The sequence below is a fragment of the Sapajus apella genome, unplaced genomic scaffold, assembly GCF_009761245.1.
Source record: "Sapajus apella isolate SASKATOON/1434 unplaced genomic scaffold, GSC_monkey_1.0 scaffold57, whole genome shotgun sequence".
Taxonomy (NCBI): Eukaryota; Metazoa; Chordata; class Mammalia; order Primates; family Cebidae; genus Sapajus; species Sapajus apella.
The window spans coordinates 9,458,518-9,477,469 of NW_022436997.1; the positions used below are offsets into that span (position 1 = coordinate 9,458,518).

At 53.5% G+C, this 18,952-nt stretch overlaps 1 protein-coding gene across 48 annotated transcripts in view; it reads left to right on the forward strand.

Moving 5' to 3' along the window:
- Window positions 1-18,952, forward strand: part of CELF4 (CUGBP Elav-like family member 4) — a 325,793-nt gene that overhangs the window by 275,398 nt on the left and 31,443 nt on the right. For 25 of the 48 annotated variants that reach the window (XR_004258897.1, XR_004258895.1, XR_004258898.1 and 22 more), the window contains exons 4-5: window positions 18,481-18,609; window positions 18,843-18,922. Coding sequence is in view for 41 of the 48 variants with exons in the window: in XM_032245267.1 (XP_032101158.1) it covers window positions 18,481-18,609; window positions 18,843-18,922 (209 nt within the window). In the remaining 7 variants the exon portion in view is untranslated. The remainder of the gene's footprint in view (window positions 1-18,480; window positions 18,610-18,842; window positions 18,923-18,952) is intronic. The other 23 variants (XR_004258896.1, XR_004258902.1, XR_004258899.1 and 20 more) reach the window with 1 other exon arrangement.

Here is an 18,952-nt window from a genome sequence, read left to right on the forward strand (position 1 = left end):
GCATGACTCAGTCTGTTCCTTCCTTCCTGCAGGAATAAGGACAGTGATCTCACAGCCTACAGCGTCTGGAGTGGGTTAAATAGTCTTCTCCCCAAATCCACATCCACCTAGAACCTGTGAACCTGGCTTTATTTGGAAACAGGGTCTTTGCAGATGTCATCAAGTTAAAATGAGGTCATACTGGATTCAGGTGGGCCCTAAATCCAATATGATTGGCATCCTCAGAAGAGGAAAGAAAAATGGACACAGACAGAACATGCAGAGAGAACACCATGTAGGGATAGAAACGGAGGCTGGAGTGACGCAGCTATAACTAAAGAAAGCCGAGAATTGCTGGGAAACACCAGAAGCTAGGAAGGGGCAAGGAAAGAACCCCCACTGGAGCCTTGAGGGGAAATGCAGCCCTGTCAATATCTTGACTTCTGACTCTCAGCCTCCAGAACTGTGAGAGAACAGATCCATGTTGCTCTAAGCCACCCAGTTTGTGTCATTTCGGTATGGCGGCCCTGGGCTGAGGATGCAGGTCCCCAGGGGGTTTCCAGGAGCCCAGTGGAACCTCATCTAGACTTCTACCCCTCCCTCACCCTAACCACCTTTTCTGGGTCCTGAAAATCCACCTGAGCCGCTGGCACCAGACAGCCTTGAGTTTTGCCTATGAGAGGGTTACAGGCCACTTGAAGAGAAGTTAAAAATCCCAGCACATCCATCGTAATACGTTTTATTACAGCCTGCCAGTTTAGACTAATGACTAATTTACTGTTTAAAATACCAGTAGTGTATTTTTTATTTTGTTAATTAATTATCTCAAACAAAGGTGAAATTTATAAAAGTGTCCAGAAATGGTGCGCATTGCAAAATCGCCTTGTAGCAGGAGATGAAATTATTACCAACACAGGATCAAGTTATTACTGTATTGACTTAGTTACTTTATGACTTTGTAATGGATTTCTTCATTATTTTCTTGGGATTGTGGCATTCTGATTGCGTTAAAGTCTGTTAATCTATGCAAATATCATTAGGCACCACTAATACCCGCAGCAACTTTCCTGGGTTCCAGGGACTGCGCTAAGTGCCTGGCCTGCCTGGGTCACTTCCGGTGGCAGGAAGGAAAGCCAGGCAGGAGGAAGTTCTCCTGGGACGTCCTCTCCACACATGTCTTTCCAGTGCTGAATGAGTGGGCACTTCTGTGGGGTGGTTTGAAGGCCCCAGGAAAGTCTCCTTGCCCTGAGCCATCTCACATCTGCCCCCGCTTCCCCCAGAATGTCACCATAAACCTCCATCTCTTTGGATTAAGACTTTGGGCAGCCTTGTTAAAATGTACCTGTACTGGAATGGAAACCTCATTGATGCAGTATCCACCATTAGTGCCAGGAACTGACGAGGTAGTCAGTGGGAGTGTCGTAGTTCATTTGGGCTGATAGAAAAAAAATACCATAAGCCAACTAGCTTATCAACAATAGAAATCTATTTCTCACAGTTCTGGAGGCCAGAAAGTCCAAGATTAAGATGCCAGCAGATTCCATATCTGGTGAGAACATCTCGCTGTAATTGCACTTGATAGAAAGGGGCGAACAAACTCCCTCAGGCCTCTTTTTGTTTTTTTTTTTTTTTGAGGCGGAGTTTCGCTCTTGTTGCCCAGGCTAGAGGACAACCACACGATCTCAGCTTACCGCAGTCTCCGCTTCCTGGGTTCAAGCAGTTCTCCTGCCTCAGCCTCCCAAGTAGCTGGGATTACAGGATTCACACCCGGCCAATTTTGTATTTTTAGTAGCGATGCGGTTCCTCCATGTTGATCAGGCTGGTCTTGAACTCCCAACCTCAGGTGATCCACCTGCCTCAGCCTCCCAAAGTGCTGAGCTTACAAACGTGAGCCACCTCGCCCAGCCCCCTTTTTTTTTTTTTTTTTTAAAAAAAAAAAAGGGTGCCAATCCCATTCACCAGGGCTCAGTGCAGATGATCCAGTCACCTCCCAAAGGCTCCATCTCTTAATACCATCACCTTGGGGGTTGGAATTTCAGCATGTGAATTTTAGGAGGGCATACACATTTAGACCACAGCAGGGAACATGGGCCTTGCTGTGTTGAGACAAGGGACTGGTCAGTTTTACGAGGGTTAGAAAGAGGTTGAATCTAATTATGGGTATAATAGAGTTGGCCAAACTCAGATGTTCTAAGAGACACCTGTGGACCCTGGAGACTTAGAAGGGATGTCCCAATGTGGTGGGACAGAGGAGGTTGATGAGTAGAGGGAACCACCCTGTGAGCAGCCGTCGATGATTCAAAAGGATTCTAAGTACCCGTGGCCTCATGCCCAGGCCCTCAAGTCAGCCTTGCTGCAGGCAGGGCTGGGGTGGTCCCTGCTTCCCTCCCACCATGACCCTTCCCTCTAGATAGGTGATGTGTGCTCTTGTGGGTGAGATGGACCAGGCCTGGGATTCAGCTGCGGCACTTTCTCCGCCTCAAGCTCCTGCTGCCCTTCTTGGATCAGCGTTTCCAGACTTTTCAAGGTTAAGGAGCCATTTTTAACATCAAAAATTCATAAGTGCCCCCCTTGACAGATGTTTTACTTGGAGTATCCATTGTTTGAGAGAATGCAAAATGACAAAATTCCACCTTGAATTCAACAGTGCTTTTAAATTGATTTGTATTTTTAAAGTCACAACAGCATCTAGATGCATTTGAAAAGTAGTCACATATACCTGTGGATGAAGCTTTCTGATGCAGTCAGCAGGCAAAGCTTGAGGGTGTCTGGGACCCGTATTCAGGGGGCTCCACTGCTACGGGCCATCCAGCTGCTGTGCATGGAAGAAGAATGGGGGCTGGCAAGGAACATCCCCTCTAGCCATGGAGTGGGGCTTAGCCGGAGAGCCTTGTCTTCCCCTCTTTTCCTCTTCCTGTTCCTCCTTTCTCCATCAGCCTCTCCAGCCTCTTCTTCCTACCCCTAAGCCTGGGGTGTGGGGAGTGGTTCCCTGCTGGAGCTGCTAGAGCCCACGCCTCGTGCTGCTCAGACATGCCTGGCCCCGTGCTGTGTCCTGTTATGATTACAGTCCCTCCCTTCCAGCCCAGCCACTTCTTTGGCCTCCCCAGCTCAGCACCATCACCATCCACCCCCCAGACACCAGGCTGCCCTCCATTCCCCAGCATGGAGCCCTCTCCCAGCCCTGCCCCTCCGAGCTGCCTCCTCCACTTCTCTTCCATTCTCGGGCACTAGGGGCCTAAAAGCTTATCAGGCCCTTCTGATCACAAAGGACATTTTCTGGCAAAATCAAAATCAGTCATGTGGGGGTGACCAGAGCCACCACATTTCAAAAACTTCCCTGAAGAGGGCAGTGCCCAGTCCACAGGCATAGCACCCAAAAGATGAAACTCCAGGGCTGTGTAATACTCCATGTCTCACAACAGAGAAGGCGGGTGCAGCTGCCAGAGATACCCATGCCAGCCCCACCTGTGCCAGTTACCGTCTGGGGGAGCGTCCACCAGTTTCTTAGCTTCTCTGAGCCTCAGTTGACTTATCTATCAAATGGGGCTCTCATCAGATTGTATTGGAGCATGGTAGTGAGAAGTGGACAGGATGTGTGGAGACAGCCAGCTGGCACAGAGCCCCCTGTCAGCACATCCAAAGGGCAGCTGACAGCATCTCTGATACAGAGCCTGGCTGTGGGGGAAGGGAGGTTGGGGATGAACTGAGGTGTACCAGCTAGCAAGCGGGGCCTTCACCTGCCGCCTTCACTCCCAGACCACCTGCTCCCGCAGAGCAGCCCCGAAGTGCTTGTCACCCCTAGATCCCCCCCAGAGACTTGTAGGTGGGAGGGCTAGTTCTTGATTTTCAGAATACAATTCTCCTTGAGCACTTGAGCTGAGTAATGAAGCCCTTTGCATTCTCTCCTCTGAGTTCCCATCCCCAAGTTTCCTTCCTTCTCCCCACCCTTCCCTAGAGAGGCAGAGCAGCCTGACCTCAACGCCCTGTGGCCTCAGCCATGAGGACACTCCAGCCTGGCAGACTCTCCCTGTTCTACCTTGTACTGCCCCCTCTGCCAGCCCCCATCCCCTCTCACCGCAGGGTCCCCCATCATGGTCTGCCCTCCACAGCTGGGCCATCTTGGCCCTAATTTGGAAGCACTTTTCCTGAAGGATCAAGTCCACTTCCTATATCTCCTGACAGAGTCCCGTGTGCATAGTCTGTTGACTGACTGCATGACTGACTGGTGGGGTAAGGGGGAGCTCCAGGGCTGGCACGCAGGTTTCTGAGACAAAGCTGTCTTGTGCCACTCTGTATAAAGAATTTCATGGTAACCAAATATTGCCACCTTTCAGAGGCAATATTTCTGTTCTCTGTTCTCTGTCTAACAACAGAGAACAGGCTCTTCTGTAATTAGCACTGCCAACCACAAACCAACAGTTAATATGTTGCCACCCTTCAAAATAGTTTGTTCTCTCAAGAAAGCGAACTCTCCCCCTCACAATCTTCATTAGTCATTAGACAGAATCAAGGCTTGCAGATGGTGCAGCCCTTCCCAGTGCCCAGAGCCGCCTGTTCTCCTGAGCTCAGCAGGGCCTCAGGATCATTCCTCTGGTGAGCAGGGCAGAGGGCTGCCTTCTACGTGGTACATGTGAGCTGGAGAGCTGGGCCACCTGGTTCAAAGCCTGGCTCTGCTGCGTTTTAGCTCGGGGACTCCCAGCAAGTTGGTTGCCAAGCCTCTCTGTGCCTTCGTTTCCCCATCTGTAGAATGGAGAACAGTGGTGCCCACTTTGTAACATTTAAGTGCTCTGAGCTGTACCTGACCAAGGGAATGAATGGATGGAGCTCTGCATAAATCATGTGGGCCAACACCTGCCGTCTCACTGCAGGGGCTGAGGAGCAGTGCTCCCTTAGGAGCAGGTACCTATAAGGGACACATCCCTCCATGCAGGAAAGGAGAACCTCACTGGGTACAGTGAAGGCTTGGGAGGTCATTTCAGCCTGCCAGTAGGTTCAGGAAAACATCAAGGAGAACCTTCAGGTGTCCACAGTAAACCAGCCCAATTACAACCTATGTTAACTGCAAATCCATTGGCAAATGTGGAGATACAGGGACCTGGGTTGAAAGACAAGCTGGTTCAAGATAGGTCTTAAGTAGAGCAGCGTTCCTTGTTCTTTTGAGAGTCAGTACCCCAGCAGGTGTGGGTGGTCATGACTAGTTTTCTGACCTTTGCACTTAGACCCCGTTACCTGAAGTCCTCAGAAGCATCCTGGCCACCCATCCATCCACATTTACCTATTGCTATTTATGTGTCATCCATCATAAATCTATCTGCTTTCTGCAATCATTTTTCTCTCACCTGTGTATCTATCTATCATCTAACATTTAATCTGGATATCTAGCATCTATTAATCATGTCTACCATACATCCATCTCTATGTCTATCTGCAGTCCCTTATCAGTCATGAGTTAATACACCATGTACTTAAGGGCCCTCTGAGTTCCACAGGGGTAGGCAGCAGGGAATCCAGGAAGGCCAGGTGGCTGGAACAAAGTGTGATAGAAAGCAACCTGGGGGCCTAAGAAACAGGGGCCTGGGATTCCCCACTCAGAGGAGGGCTGGCTTGATGGATGGAGGGGAAAGGGGCACAGGGGAGGAGAGAGAAGGAAGAGGAGGGGGCTTGCAAAGCCCTCAGGGGGTTAGCTGGGTGCTGACCTAGAGAAGTCCCTCACCCTGCCTCCCAAAATTAGTTCAATAGCTTTACAGGGTGATTCCTAAGCAATGAGAAGGAGGGCCAGGCTCAGGCAGGCGTCAGGGCACAGAAGGTGGGTGCTGCCATCCCTGCAGGAACAGGCCCCAGAATTTTGCAGTCCAGACACAGTGCCTGAGGAGAGACGAGCAGCCTAGAGAATACCGATCCGATAGCATCCCTTCCCTGCTCTGGCTGCGTGTTGGTATCACCTGAGAAGCTTTAAAAAACCAAAACCAGAAATACTGACATCTGGGCTCTGCACCTATCACTCAAATCTATATCTCGGGGGGCCAGCCAAGGCACCTGGATTGTTGAAGGCCTCCAGGCGATTTCCATGGCAGCCAGGGCTAAGGACCTCTGTCCCATGAGATCCAAGACACCTCCTGTTCATCCCTGAAGGGCTGTCCTGAGGGTGCAGGGGTAGCTGCTGGTGCCGCAGGACAGACTCAGGCTCCAGAGGCTCATAAGACAACGATCTTCTGGGCTTCCTCCTGGGTCTCGCAGGGAGGCCAGCGGGCCTTCTGCAAATGTTCAGGAAGCATCTTTCCTGCAACTAGGTGGTAGTGGAGGAGGCTGGGCGAGGTAGCCTATGAAGACAACTCCCAACCCAGGATCGCCAGAGGTTCTGGACACAGGTCAGGCATTGGGGATGAACGGGGATGAACATGGTGGCTGAAGCTGCCAGGTTAGTCTCTCTTGATTCCCATGTGACTCCTCCCAGGTTAGACAAGTAACGAAGATGCTGAGGCCTCGCGCCTCCCCGGGAGGATGGACAGTGGGCTGGTAGGCAGCTCCTCCATCACTGTCCATCCACAGAAAGCAAAGCCCCATAGTCAATATTAAAAATGGGCCATGGGTCAGAGGGTCGGGGGTTTGCACCAATCCCCCAACACTGAGTTTTTCTTTGTGCCTCTGGCAGTGGTGGGAGGCACCAAGGAGACCCATGCCCACCCATCCTCTCTGTGCAGCTGCGGAAAGTTGGGTCACCACTGGGAAGATCTGAGGCCCGCTGAGGGTCATCCTGTGGCTAGGGTTGGAAGTCTATCTGTGACCAGGTCATCTGCAGGTAGTGACCACCGCCCCACACACAGAGTTATCACCATGCAACTCTGCCGCCCAGCTAAGGAGCCCTGCTCCTTGGTTAACAGAGACAAACAGCTCTAAGTGGGTCTTTTATTTCTTCCCCAGCATTTGTGGCCACCTGGAGTAGATGCTTTGCCCTGTCAACGAGATGCTTTTAACACCATTCCTTGGTCTCTCCTCTTCCGGCCCCTCCTGCCCTATAGACCACCCTGTCCTCACCTTCCCCTGCAGAAACCTCCCCCCTCCCCTTGCAGGAATAGCCTACTTTGTCTGTCTCCTTGAGAGCTGAGGACAAACTGGCCATAATTTATGCTCCCGCATGATATAAAGGAAAAAAAAAAAAGTCCCCATTATGCTATAAATTATCCTGCGATGGGTGAAATGCAGGAGAGTGTGCCAGACGCCAGCAGAAACCCCATTAGACAACAGAGTTCGGCTGCGAAGAGTCCCCACAGAACTCCGGGGCCGTCTGTCGTGTGCCGTGCTCCTGGTAAGGATAATGTAGCAGATCAAATGTATCATCAGTTACCTGGAGAGACGGCTGCACGCCACCGCCCCAGCAAAAGGTGACTTCTACACAGAGCCACAGTGGGGTCCCGGGCTCCTGCTGAACGGCCTGACTCAAACTCACTGGGCAAGAGTCCAAGGGCCGGAGAGGGAGGCAGCAAGGGGGCAGGTAGAGACAGTTCCCGGACCCCTCACCTGTACTGAATCCCAAGGCTCAGCTCCTCCTGAGGGTCCCTAGGCCTGCTCATCCCCTCTCAAAGTGCAAGAGATGAGAGTGAAGGAGCCATTCCTGGAGAGGGTGGCAACAGACCCCAGTTCTGGCTGGTTCTGCAAACGTGCTGCAAGTCCCCCAACGGCACAGCCACCCCTGCAAACCCCCTTCTCAGGAGCCACACCTCTGCCCAGAGCAGGCCCCAGGGGACAGGGAGGGGCTTTGGGGGATGGAAGGGATATTGCAGTTAGAGGAAAGTCTGCCTGCAGGGCAGATTCCTGTGTGATGAGGAGAGAGGACATTTTCAGCCCACGTTCAAAGGAGGGAAAGGCCTGAGGACTCAAAAGGAGAAAGCTTTGCCTCCTGGAGCACCTAGAAAACTTCAAGACAGCCAGGCTGTGAGCAGAGGGATCTGCAGGACTGGGGAGGAACTGTGAGGCTGAACTGGGACCCTGGGCAATGGGGACTCCTATGAGCCCACTCCCTTGCAGCTAGCACCAGGCTAGGGGTGTCCCATCCACTCACCCCTCGGGGCTCTCAGCCAAAGCTCTAGCCCTCAAAAAGCAATGTGGTTACTGGGCATTTTGCCAGCAGTCTGTGTGGAGATGGAGGAGTGGAGAGGGAAGGGAGGGAGTGAGAACTCCAGGCAGTATCTTCTTCTGCCCGGGAGAAGGAAGATCCAGCTTGGTCCAGAACAGCTGGGCTGAGTCCTGGCTTCACCAATGACTGGGTGTGAGTTCTTGGGAATGATATTTAACTTCTCTGTGCCTCAGTTTCTTCATCTGAACAGTGGAAATAATCAAATTCCTGCCATGCCTGCAAAGTGCTGCTCTCAATGTCTGGATCACAGTAACTCAGGAGAAATGAGAACGAACCCCTGTGGTTCTTCTTGTTGCTCTTACAGCCACCACCTGGAGGAGTGAGTCAGAGCCACTGCCATGGGCAGGGCACCTGGAGCCCAGGGGAGGGAGGTGGAGGTGACCAGGCTGAGCAGTGCTGACTGGGCAGGAGGGGCTCTGTGATGTGGGAGTTGGGTCCTGCAGGCTCTTGTCATGTAGGGCCTGGGTGGTGTTGCGCTGGGCCACAGCAGCAGCCATGGGTGGTGTGAATGAGGAGCCAGATGGAGCCAAGGGAGGGCACCGTGCACTGTGAGGTCAGGCGAAGGTGAGAAGAATGGGCCCAGGGTTGGAGGCCCAGGCCAGGCTTCCAGAGGTCAGAAGAGAGGAGCCAGGCCCTGCACCTTTGGGAGGTGCTCAGATCAGGGTGGGTGGGAGAGGAGGAAGGGGTGTGTGTGTGTATGTGTATCTGTGTGTGTATGTGTATCTATGTGTATCTATGTTGTATCTGTGTATGCTGATGTACGTATTGTGTGTGTGTATGTTAGTGTGTGTATCTATGTATGTGTGTGTTGGTGTGTGTATGTCTGTGTGTGTGTTGGGTATGTGTGCATGTTGGGTGGTTGGTTGTGTGAGTTGGGATGTGAGTTGGGGTGTGTGTCTACGCATGTTGGGGTATGTATGTGTATATGTGTGTATGTTGGGGATGTGCCTGTGCTGGGGTATGTGTTAAATGTGTGCGCATGTGTATGTGTGTGTGTGTTGTGTGGGGGTGTTGGTTGTGTGTGTTGGGGTGTGTGTCTATGTGGTGTGTGTATGTGTATGTATGTGTGTTAGTGTATATGTTGCTGTGTGTGTATGTGTGTATGTTGGGGTATATCCATTGGTGTGTATCGGTGTATGTGTGTGTATATGTTGGGGTAATGCACTGCTGTGTATGTATGTGTGTGCTGGGGTATATGCTTTGGTGTGTGTCAGGGTGTGTGTGTGTGTGTGTATTGGGGTTTATGCATTAATGTGTGTTATGTGTATATGTTAAATATGCATTGGTTTGTGTTGGTGTGCATGTATGTATGTTGGGGAATATGCATTGGTGTATGTGTGTGTTGAAGTATATGTGTTGGTGTGTGTTGGGTTGTGTATATGAATGTATGTTGGGATATACGCATTGGTGTGTATGTTGGGGTGTACATGTATGTGCATATTGGGGTATATGCATTATTGTGTGTTGTGTGTGTATGAGTGTATCCTGTGTATGTGTGTCTGAGTATATGCATTGGTGTGTATGTTGGGGTGCATTTATGTTGGGGTGTGTGTGTTTGTGTTTGTTGAGGTATATGTGATGGTGTGTGTGTGTGTGTGTGTCTGTATGTTGGGGTATGTGTGTTTGTGTGTGTGGTTTGGGCCTGTGTGTGTATGTTAGGGTATATGCATTGGTATATGTTGAGGTGTGTGTGTGAGTGTATGTTGGGGTATGTGTGTTGGTGTGTGTATTGGTGTGTGTGTGTGTGTGTGTGTGTGTGTGTGTGTGTGTGTTGAGGTATATGTGTTGGCTGATGCATGCATTGGTGTGTGTGTGTGTGTGTGTGTGTGTATGTTGGGATATATGTGTGGTGTGTGCATTCGGGCATGTGTGTGCATGTTGGGGTATATGTGTTGGTGCATGCATTGGTGTATGTGTGTGTGTGTTGGGGTATGTGTGTGGTGCGTGTATTGAGTGTGTGTGTGTGTGTGTGTGTGTTGGGGTATGTGTGTGGTGCGTGTATTGGGGGCGTGTGTATGTTGGGGCATGTGTGTTGGTGCATGCATTGGTGTGTGTGTGTTTTGGGGTATGTGTGTGATGCATGTATTGGTTTGTGTGAGTGTGTGTGTTGTTACCTCTCCCTCCTACCATACATCCTTTCACACTCCCTGCTTTTGCAGGTGCTGTTCCCTGGCCTGCGACGCCCACCCCTTGCCTTGCCCACAGTGCAAACCCTGCCCATGGATCCTTCAAGGTCCAGCACAAGCCTTTTAGGTCTCTCTCAGCCCCCCGTATATACCTATAGGGCTCGTCACTCCATGCTCTGTGCCTGCACTGTGTCCAGTGCCTCTTCATCTCCAAGGAACATTCATTTCCTACCTTCTCAGGATTCCTGAAGGTCAGCGCCTTGTCCCCTGTACCCATCACCATGCCAGGTTTATGGTAGCCCCACCCCCAATGCTAATTGGACAAATGGATTCATTTATTCATGGCAACACGTATTTATTGAGCATCTACTACAAGCCAGGCCACTTAGACATTGGACCTTGCTGCATGAATGAACGAACATGTATGTCTCATTCATGAAGGACAGAGGTCAGGGGGCATGGAGTGGGTGCCTGGGTAGCCCCTTACATGACATTACCAGACTTGGCTTGGTCTCAGAATGAGGCAGAGCCACCACAGGGTTTCAGCAGGGGAGAGACAGGGTCTGCCCTGGATTTTAACTGCCCCCTCTGCTGTTCTGTGGAGAGCAGACAGCAGGGGCTTGGGTGGGTGTCAGAATTGAGGAGGTGACTGTCGCGCCTGGGTGGCTCCAACCTTGGGGAAAAAGGAGGAGAGATAGCAGACCCTGAAATATCTGAAAGGCAGCATTGGTGAAGGAGTGCACGTGAGGGGGACTCCAGTCTCCAGCCTCCTCCACCCCAACATCAAACAGTGCCAGACCCAGAGGAAGCCAAGCAGATCAAGGCCAGGCACTGCCTCCTGGGGGCGGGGCAGAGCCGGTGAGGGTCTTCATTTGCATCCTATTGCAGGCCCTCACACACGTCCTGATCCCAGCAGCCTTTGATCTGGTTTGATGTCTCCTTCAGCCTTCTTCCCAAGCAGGAAGTCTTTTATCCTCAGAGGTAGCTCCCAGCCCGGCTGTGCCCAGCTCTGTCTCTGACACAGTGCGGTGGAGAGAAGGGGGAGTGTGTCACTCTCTACTCGCTCAGGCTCAGAGCCCTCCAGAGGCCTGGTCCGTGGTGACTGTGTGTCCCAGGTGAAGGGATTGGCTCTCGGGAGGATGGCCAACCTGGTCACACAGCTGCAGCTTCTTGACTCTGGCGTGGACAGTGGTGCTGGAAACTGTCTGCACCAACCCCCTGGTGGGTAATTCCTGGGTTCTCAGGCTCCAAGGATGGGGGTGCAGACCCCTGTCCCTATCCTCTGCATTCCTATTTAGAAGGCAGTTCTGATGTTGTGTGCTGCCCCCCTGGGGCAGTGAGCTGGCTCTACAAGGGCTGGGAAAGGGGGAGAAAAGGAAGCCTCTGGGGTTTGGGGTGGGGTGGTCACGCAACCTCAAAAACTGCACATATGTAGATTCAGATGAGTCGCTTTGATCGCTTGTCCCTTAGGAGCCATGGTCGCCTGGATTGGGAGAATTCGTGGAAATGGCGCGTAGAGATGCTCAGTCGCTTTGGGGGAAATATCTGTTCTCACTCAACCCATGTAGATCTCCCCGTGGGGGCTGGAGAGCGTCTCAGTGGTTTCCCAAATGCTGCTGGCTTCTCTGGCTGGCCTGGGCTGGCACGACTTTGCTCAGTTCAGTGTCCCTGGAGGTCTTCTCTACACTCCCAGGGTGGGAGTGGGCATCACCCTTCTGCCAACTGGGGTCCCCTTGGGTGAGCAGTAGTAATGGTTAGAACAGCCACAATAATTGGCACTTATGGAGGCTTTTCTCTGTGCCATGCACTGTGCTAAAAAGCTCATTTAATCCTGGACCCGCCTGGGGGGTTATATGCCTTGCCTGAGCCCGTACAGCCCAAACGTGGTGGAACCAGGATTGACAAACAGCCTGAGGTAGTATCTGGAGGACATGCTTGGCCCAGCCCTCCTGAGTCAGGTGTGTCTCCCTGTCCCTTGCTACTGAAGGTCCTCCCTGATCTACAGATGAAGTTGTAGAGGGGGACATGTCTTTCACCCTCAGAGTCACTGCCTGTGGGCCCAGAGAGAGCAGAGGATCCTGGGATCCAGGAGGCACCCTGGGGGAACCCCTGCATGGGACAACCTCTGGGTTGCAGCCTCTGCCTGGCAGCTGAGGAACAGATTCATGGGGTGCTCCGGCCTCTGGGGTCTTGCCCAACCCCTGTACCTCCCCAAAACCAAAGGTTCCAAAGCACGAAAGAGACCTCGGCTGTGTCATGGTATCAGGCATTTTCTCCACACTGCTAAACTGCTGCCTTTGAGTTCCAGGTCTCCTAGCAGTCTCTCTGCCCACCCCACCAGCCACTGGACCTCAAAGCCAGGTACTCCCCACTCTGGTCCCCAGCCCCAGGGTTCTCCCCAGCTCAGTAACCCCCAACCTTCCCTCAGCAGCTGGAGGGAAGAGAGTAGTAAAAATCTACTGCGGTAGTGAAAGGCATTCGCCATCTGAGCGCTCGCCCACAGCACTTCTGCGACCATCTATCCTTCAGCAAGAAACGTTGTTTAATGCTGATGGTAATGAATGAATCAAATTGTGAAAATTAAACCAGAATTTGAGCATTAGCACCAGGACGCTGGCATTTGGTGAGTCAAGTGGTACTGCTGTCACCTCCCTTCTCACTGCTCAGGGGCCCCCTCACCCTGCCCGGCCAGCAAGATGCTCCCCACGTGGCTACAGTGGGGGCAGCAGCAGAGGCACAGCCCTGAAACATCCCCCTTAGGAGTTTGTCCTAATCCTGAGGTTCCACTGAGGGTGCCCTGGGCTCTCCTTTTAAAATACAAATCCCTCCAGCCCGAGCCCCATCCTGTCCTGACACCCTGAGTAGAGTGAGCTCAGAAGATTTTGTCTCCCTCTCAGAGGAACCCATGGGAGGATGCAAGAGATTCTGGCAACCAGATTCCACTGTCTTTACGTAAGCACCTGTCGCTCCCCGGGGTGCCACCCAGTGCTTTTTATAGGCTGTGAACCAGAGCTCAGAGTTAGACTGGGGTTTCAGGAAAATCAGAGAATCCTGAGTCAGAGGAATGGGTGACTTGTATGCGCTGGTGGAAAGGAGCAGGCAGGAGGCAGGTGAAGAAGCAAAGTCAGGCTTCCTAGGGTCCCCTTCTTGCAAAGCTGCCACAGCCAGGGACCACTTGGAGCAGGTGGAAAGGGCAGCCAAAGGTGTCCCTCCACCTCTCTGCCTTTGCTCCAATTCTGGTGTGGGCCTGTCGCCCCTGCACGTGTCTCATGCACATCATAACTCCAGCCCACCTCCTCCTGGAAGCCATCAGGGTGTAGCCACTTCTTCCTCCCCATCTAGCCTCTTCTGGCCTGCATCCCAGAGTTACTGGATGTGTCTATCAGGCCTGTTCTCTGTTCTCTCACCAGGGGCTCCAAGGCAGAGGCTCTGGGCCCACAGACGAAGGACTCTGGATTCTCCAGGGATCTCAGAGCCAAGCACAACTCTTTCTCCCCAACCGGGTAAAAGAGAAAACCCAGAAGCGCTCCCAAAACTCATCTCAGATCTTCTGTTCTGACAATTCCCTGGGGCACACAGTGAGTGCTCAGTCAACGCTTGCTGAAGGGGTGGCCAGAGGGGAGACCCAAAGTATGGCAGGGGCCTTGTCCAGCCCCTCCTGAGGTGGCTGTCGGCACCTTCACCTGACACAGAGCTGCGGGCTTCTCCCATCCACAGTTTTATTGGCTTCCCCCAGCCCCAGCTCCTACACAGGTGGGGTGGTGAGTGCAGACTCTGCCTGCTCCCCCATGGTGGTTAGACATCTGGGCACAAAGAGCCAAGCTACCCTCTCTGGGTCCAGGCAGGGCTTAGATGAGCACCCACCTCCTGTTGCCCAGCCCTTTGGGGAGTCACACTCCTGTTCCACAGAACAGATGCTCCCTCACACCTGCAGGCACAGACAGTCAGTTTAAAAGAGCAGATGGCAGCAGCATGGGCTTTGGGATCAGGAAGTCAAGGAAACCCACGAGACTGGGTTGAGTTTAGGCTCCAGCTGTGGGCAACCTCCTGTGCATCCTGGAGCTGCTTCTCCACCCCAGCTTCCTTGTCTGAAAAAGCGTGAAACCCGTGGTGTTATCCGGGGTCCTGCCCAGCACTGCCACTCTATGACCTTGTTCTTCCAGGTTCAGGGACAGCAGTTCTTGGGGCCACTGTGTGGCAGCCCTACTGGCCTTTGTCTTGTTTGGGTACTTGTGTGTTGTGGATGGCCTGTCTCCACCCAGATGGCAGCTCTGGCGAGCAGCTGCGTCTCTCTTGTTTACCGCTGTAGAAGCGATGCTTGGAACAGTGTCTGGCACAGAGAAGGCGCTCAGTGAACAGCTGTTGAGTGACTGTAAAACATGCTCCCCTTGCTCTGTCCCTTGACCAGGAGAAACCCGTGAGGCCTCAGTCCCCTCAGCTCAGGTCAGCGGATTTTATTGTGCTCAGTTTCCATCTTCCAGGGCTGAGCCCCTGACCTGAGCTGGGCTCAGATACCATTGTTTATCTGACACAGCTTGAGACAGTGCCTCAGGAAAGTGGCCAAAAAGGAGGTGGGCAGAGGGGGTGGGAGACGGGGATGTCGTCCATCTCAGTGGGTCACCTCAGCCTCAGAATCTAGTCCAACCTATTGCTTCAAGAACGCTCCCCATCATGAGATGTGGATCCTCCGCCTTCTCCTCTCACCCTCTTTGACCTCTGCCCCCTCACAGTAGGGTTGACCTTCCAGGTCAAAGCAAGGCAGGGTGAGCACTGCATTTCCTCTTCCTCCTGTACAGAGAAACCCAAGTAGGGGCCATTGCCATGGTAATTACCGCTGGGCAGTCACTACCCCTGCAGCAGCTCTCGGGGCCCCAGCTACCACCATGGCATGAGTGTCTCATCACACCCATTTCACAGATCCCAAAACTCAGGTGTGGAGAAGGGACCGGGAGTGGGAGTCAGTGGGCCCGGCCCAGAAGGAGGTCCACTTGCAAACTCGAAGTCCCTCTAGCCCCTGGTCTGAGAGAGAAGCCTTAGAATCACTCGCATAAGTCACAATCCCCAACTGGAAGACAGTGCAAACTGAACACATTTGAGGATCCTGGAAGCAGACATTTGCGTTGGGTGCGGTCAATCCATGACTACCTGGAGGAAGTGGGTCTGAAGCTGAGTTTCTCTGGTTTCTTGCAGTCTTCCAGAAAGGTAAGGGTGGCTGTAGCTTCCCTGGGGAAATCCAGATGGGGAGGAAGGAGGAGGTGGAGCCTGGCCGCTTATATGTTTAGAAAGGCCTGGAGCAGGAGGCAGCTTACTGAGAACTGCACAGTGAAGGGAGATTTCAGGGGAGGGGAACGAGGAATTAGGAAAAAACAAAAAACCCAAAACCGGCAAAAAAGGAAGTGGCTGGATAGAAAGGCACGTGTGGATGAATTTTAATGCAATCAGAAAACTGTCATAGTGATAATAAAGGAAGACATTCAGACGTCAGGAGAGGCGAAGGCGAGGAACTGCGGTCCCCGAATGTAAATCAAGCTTGGGCAGAGGAGGTGCCTTCCCTTTCTTTCCTTTTCCTGTCCAAGTGAGGAAATGGAATTTTTAGCAAGAGGGCCAGGGATTAGCAGGGGCGGGTTTCCATTTCTTAGTCTTTCTGAAAACCCTATTCAGTTGAGCCTTTGAAAGGCACCAAAGGTTGAGGGGGAGGTAGGAGGAGCAGGGTGGGGAGGGGGAGCTGTTTTAATTACTCCACAAAAGAAGGAAAAGCTCCCATTTCACTTCCAGTAAATTGCTGTTGCTGCTTCCAGGAGTCAAACATAAGGGCTCCCCATTCTTTCCTCTGTCTCTGTCATCTTTCCCCCACAGCCTCTTCTCCCAGCTATTTCCCTCTAATGCTCTTGCCTATGTTTCCTGCCAGTTTCTCTCCTCTGCTCCCTTTCTGCTCTGAACTCTATCTCCTCCCATCCCACTTCAGCTTCCCGCTTCCACCCTCCCTCTCTCCCTTCCTTCTCCAGAAACTGGAGTTGGTGGGGGAGGGCTGCACAAGGAACTCTGGAGATGAGGTGGGGGTGTGCCCCAAAGTCTTGCCAAGCCACAGGAGCCAGAAGAGCAGTTGGAGGCAGGCAGTGGGGCTAGGGCTCTGGGGTCCAGAGCTTCAGCTGAGGCCCACCCTGTTGGAGGGCAGCTGGTGTTTCCTGATCCAGAGCTGGTAACAGGACCAGCAACCATGCCCTGCAGGTTATGGGAGGAGCTGGGACCCCGGCACCGCGTCAGCATTGAGAACTGGCCCAGTGCTGAACTGGCCCAGTGCCGAGTGCATCTGGGCTGAGGAGTACCAGCAGGGCAGAGGGCAGGAGGACTGTGCAGGTAGCTTTCGGAGCGCAGGAGCCTGGAAGCTTCCTCTGCTTTGCTTCAGACCCCAGGACAGCCCCTTAGCTCTAAGCGAACTCTCCTGGCAATATGGGCAAGGTGGGGGTTCTCTAGGAGAGTAGGTACCAACCACCTTGAATACAGAAGGACATAGGGTCCCTGAGTGCCTGTGTGTTCAGAGGAAACCATGAACACATGGCCATTTGCAGTTTTGGGGTCTGCATTTCTGCAGCTTTGGCTGTGTGTCAATCATGTAATCATCCACAAACATCCAGTGAGTGCCTGCTGAGTGCAGCCACCCCTGGGACTCTGTTCCAGTTCCTATGGCTGCATACCAATTTAGCCCGAAACTGAGTGTTGTAAAACAACAGTTTATTTTGCTCATGGATTCTGTGGGTCAGGAATTCACAGGGCACAGCATGGAAGGCCTGTCTCTGCTCCAGGATGTCTGGGTCTCAGCTGGAAAATTCCAAGGCTGGGAGCTGGCATTATCTGAGGACTCATTCATTCACATGTCTGGTGGTTGATGTTGGCTGTCAGCTGGGGCCTCAGTTCCTTTCCATGGGGACTCTTCTACATAGGCTAATTGGGGGTTCACAGCATGGTGGCTGGCTTCCACAGAGCTAACACTCCCCAAAACAGAGCCAACGGGAAGCTTATCTCTTTTATGACCCAACCTCAGAAGCCACCTGGCGTCATTTCTGCCATTCGTTATTTGTTAGAGCAGTCACAAGCCCCACTGAGATTCATGGGAAAGGAAGATGCCCCCCAGCTCTCAGTGAGAGGAGTGACAGTCACACTGAAGTCAGAGCATGTGGGCTGCGGGCATCTTCTGTAGTGATTTACCAGCAGCCGCAGGCTGATACAGCCCCATGCGCACCTTGTCACCCTGAGCACACAGCATGGGGTCAACAAAGCACTTGATACTCATCACAGGTGTGTGGGGGCTGCTAAGGCATCTTCAGGAACAGGCACCCCCAAAGTGCCCAGGGCAGAATTTTGCAGCGTGAAGAAATAGAAGAGCCAGACCATGGAGGGGGCATGCAGATGGAGGAAAAACCATGTGAGATACCAACGAGGTGTGCCTGGGATGGCACAGGGTGGGCAGTCATTCACTTTGTTCACCCCATCACTGAATGGAGGGCCTGCTGTGCGCCAGGCACTGCTGCTTCAGCAGAGAGGCCTGGTATCTTTCCCCAGTGAGCATCCCAGGGAATGCGCGGGAAACGGGAGCTTTCCGAAACCCACAGTCATTGTCCTTTGACATTCCAGCCACAGGGATGGCGGCTGAGACAGAGTAAGGGAGGGGTAAGAAGGGGCATGGGTGAGGAAGCAATCCTAGAGCTGAGAGCTAGAAGAAGAGGACTGGACCTTGTGATGAGGGCGCTCCAGGCAGGGGAACAACAACTGCAAAGGCCCGATGGCAGACCTGACAGTTTTGATTCATTCTGGCGCCTGTAGAGCAGAGCGCGTGAGAGGAGGGAGGAGGGGAACGCACGCTGCCAGAACGAGCCGTGTGCTCTCATGAGGGGCTAGCCCAGGGGTTCTGCCCTTCAGGGTGCCGCTTGCCCTGCTGGCGGGAGGAGGCCGAGTCGCTGCCATCCAGCTCCCGCCTGCCACAGCTTCCCCCGCACCTGTCCCGCGGCTGTGTGCTCCCTCTCCTACCCCACCCACTTCACCCCTCGCCTCTCCCGCTCCGACTAAGCCCCGCCCCCGTCAGCCTCCCCGCACCCCTCTTCCCCCGGCTCCGAGCCCCGGCCCCGCCTCCCTGGCTCCTCCCTCTCCCTACCGCCCTCCCCCCTCCGGCCGAGCCCTGTTCCCCGGCCGCCCCCGCGCACCCCGGTCCCTGGCCCGGGTAAGCATCTCCTAATTTTGTTCCAGAAGATAGAAAACTCTTCGTGGGCATGCTCAACAAGCAACAGTCCGAGGACGACGTGCGCCGCCTCTTCGAGGCCTTCGGGAACATAGAGGAGTGCACCATCCTGCGCGGGCCAGACGGCAACAGCAAGGGTGCGCGGGGCGGGGCGGGGCCGGGAAGGTGCCCGGGCGGGAGGGGCGAGGCGGAGGGAGACCCGAGGGCACCTCTGAGTCTCCGGTGCCGTCGCGGTCTGTCTCTGGGCTTTTTGGTGTCTCTTTCTCAATCTCTACCTCACCCGTCTGCGTTCACCTGGGATGCGCCCTCTCCTCCCGGCCCCTCCCTGGCCCTGCTTCTGGGTCCCAGCTCGGCCTCTCGCGTCCCGCAGGGTGCGCCTTTGTGAAGTACTCCTCCCACGCCGAGGCGCAGGCCGCCATCAACGCGCTACACGGCAGCCAGACTATGCCGGTGAGTGCTGGCCCCTTGGGGCGGGGGCGA